Here is a 2582-nt window from a genome sequence, read left to right on the forward strand (position 1 = left end):
GTCGTAAGCGACGGCTTTTCACAGGCGGGCGGCGAGCCGCTGCATGCGCTGCGCGGCGGGCCGGCCGCGGCGGCGCGTTCGGCTGCGGCACAGCAGCCGTGTTGGAGATGTGGTAAACCACATCGTGCAGATAAGTGTCGTTTTAAGCATTACACTTGTGGCCAATGTAATTTAAAAGGGCATTTAAAAATAATGTGTAAGGCGTCTAATAGTAGAACGGCGGGAACGCGACACAATTTTGTGGAGGAGGATTCCGACTGTGAAATATACAATATTCGTGCGGTTTCTAGCGGAGATAAGCCTTATTTTGTAGACGTTAAGATAGGTGATGTAATGTTAAAATGTGAGCTCGACACTGGAAGTAAAATTTCGGCAATTAATGAAAATTGTTACAAGCATTTGTTTTCTAACTATAAGATTCTGAAGGATTCGATTAAATTATGTTCGTATTCTGGGTCGCGTATAGAACCGATTGGATATATTGTAGTAAACGCTTCGATTGATAATAATTTTCAAGATAATTTACAATTGTATGTAATCAAGAATGGCAGTCGTCCTTTGTTAGGTAGAAATTGGATTCAAAGATTTAATATAAACGAATTGTATGTTAATAACATGTCATTTGATGTTAAGGAGCAGCGCAATCGTTTCATCGAAGATTTAAAAAATAATTATCCTAACGTCTTTACGGATAAGTTAGGTGAATGTAAAAAACAATTTCGTTTGCAATTGACTGATAACAAACCGGTTTACTTACGCGCACGGCCGGTACCGCTCGCATTGCGCGCCGCGGTGGAGAGAGAAATAAACCGTTTAGAAAAAGAGGGATCGATTTATCAAGTTGAACATTCCGATTATGGTACACCTATAGTACCTATTATTAAACCATCCGGGGAGATCCGCATATGCGGCGATTACAAATCTACAATAAATCCTAAATTAAAAATTGATCAATATCCGCTTCCTCGGATAGAGGAATTGTTTGCAGCCCTCAGTGGCGGACAGGAGTTTTCAAAAATAGATCTGACAACCGCGTATATGCAAGTGCCTCTCCACCCCGACTCGCAGGCTTGCACGGCCATCACCACACATGTTGGTACTTATGTATTTAAGCGTACTCCCTATGGCTTAAATTGTATTCCACAAATGTTTCAAAAAATTATGGAGGAGACCCTTAGGGGCTTACCGAATACTGTAGTATTCCTAGATGATATTTGTGTTACTGGGAAAGATAGGGAGACGCATAAGAAAAATCTGAGAGCGGTAATAGAAAGATTGGCAAATATGGGCCTTACTGTTAAATTGAATAAATGTATTTTTTTGCAAAAGAGTGTGTCTTACTTAGGTTTTATTATTGATAAACACGGTTTACATCCGGACATGGCCAAGGTGGATGCCATCGTGAAGGCTCCGGAACCGACGAACGTGACTCAATTAAAGGCATTTTTAGGGTTAGTTAATTATTATGGCAAATTCGTTCCTAATTTAAGTACATTACTCCATCCGTTGTATGCTCTGTTAAAGAAAAATCAGTCATGGTGTTGGAATACAAATTGTGAAATCGCCTTCAGGAAAATAAAAAATATTTTAGCTAGCGACCAAGTGTTGTGTCACTACGAGGCGACGCTCCCGCTCGTGTTGTCCGTGGACAGCAGCGCGTACGGTGTAGGCGCGGTACTCGCGCACAGCTTTCCCGACGGCTCTGAGCGTCCCATTAGCTGCGCCTCCAGGACGCTCTCCGACGCCGAAAAGAACTATAGTCAATTAGATAAAGAGGCACTCGCTATTATGTACGGAGTGCAAAAACATCATCAATATTTATTTGGCAGGAAGTTCACGTTAAAAACGGATCATAAACCGTTGGTGTATATTTTTGGACCTAAAGGCTGTATTCCCCAGACTGCGGCGAGTCGGCTACAACGTTGGGCCGCGAAATTAGCCGCGTACGATTTTAATATTGATTTTGTAAAATCAAAGTGCAACGGCAACGCTGACGCGTTGTCGCGCTTGCCGCTAGAGGGAGACGGCAGCGACGGCGCACCGAGTGCGCCGGATAAACATTATTTAATGTACGTCGATGAAACTTTACCGGTTAATTTTAAAGAAATAGCATTAGCAACAACTAAAGATAATTTGTTAAGTAGGATTTTTGGATATATTATGTTCGGATGGCCGGAAAAATGTGCAGATGATGAAAAGGCTTTTTATGTTAGGCGCTCAGATTTATATATTGATCATGGTTGTATTTTGTATAAATATCGTCTGGTGATTCCGCAAATATTACAGAAACGCGTGTTGTTAGAAATTCACGACGGTCATTTAGGCATTGTAAAAATGAAGTCCATCGCTAGGAATTATGTCTATTGGCCGGCACTCGATAAAGACATCGAATTGATCGGGAACAAGTGCGAGGCGTGTCGCAGCGTACGCGACGCCCCCCCGCGCGCCACACTGCATCCCTGGGAGTTTCCCGCAGCGCCCTGGCAGCGACTGCACGCTGACTTTGCTCAGTTGCACGGCAAGTATTATATCATCGTAGTGGATGCTCATAGTAAGTGGCTCGAGGCGGAGGAGATACGTAG

General features: G+C 43.1%; 1 protein-coding gene across 1 annotated transcript in view; it reads left to right on the forward strand.

The window, feature by feature from the left end:
* Positions 1 to 2582, forward strand: part of LOC106123225 (uncharacterized protein K02A2.6-like) — a 37513-nt gene that overhangs the window by 3371 nt on the left and 31560 nt on the right. The window contains exon 3 of the mRNA XM_013319457.1: positions 25 to 2551. Within this exon, the coding sequence (XP_013174911.1) occupies positions 25 to 2551 (2527 nt within the window). The remainder of the gene's footprint in view (positions 1 to 24; positions 2552 to 2582) is intronic.

Source organism: Papilio xuthus, unplaced genomic scaffold (genome assembly GCF_000836235.2).
Source record: "Papilio xuthus unplaced genomic scaffold, Pxut_1.1 DF826115.1, whole genome shotgun sequence".
In the NCBI taxonomy this organism is placed as follows: domain Eukaryota; kingdom Metazoa; phylum Arthropoda; class Insecta; order Lepidoptera; family Papilionidae; genus Papilio; species Papilio xuthus.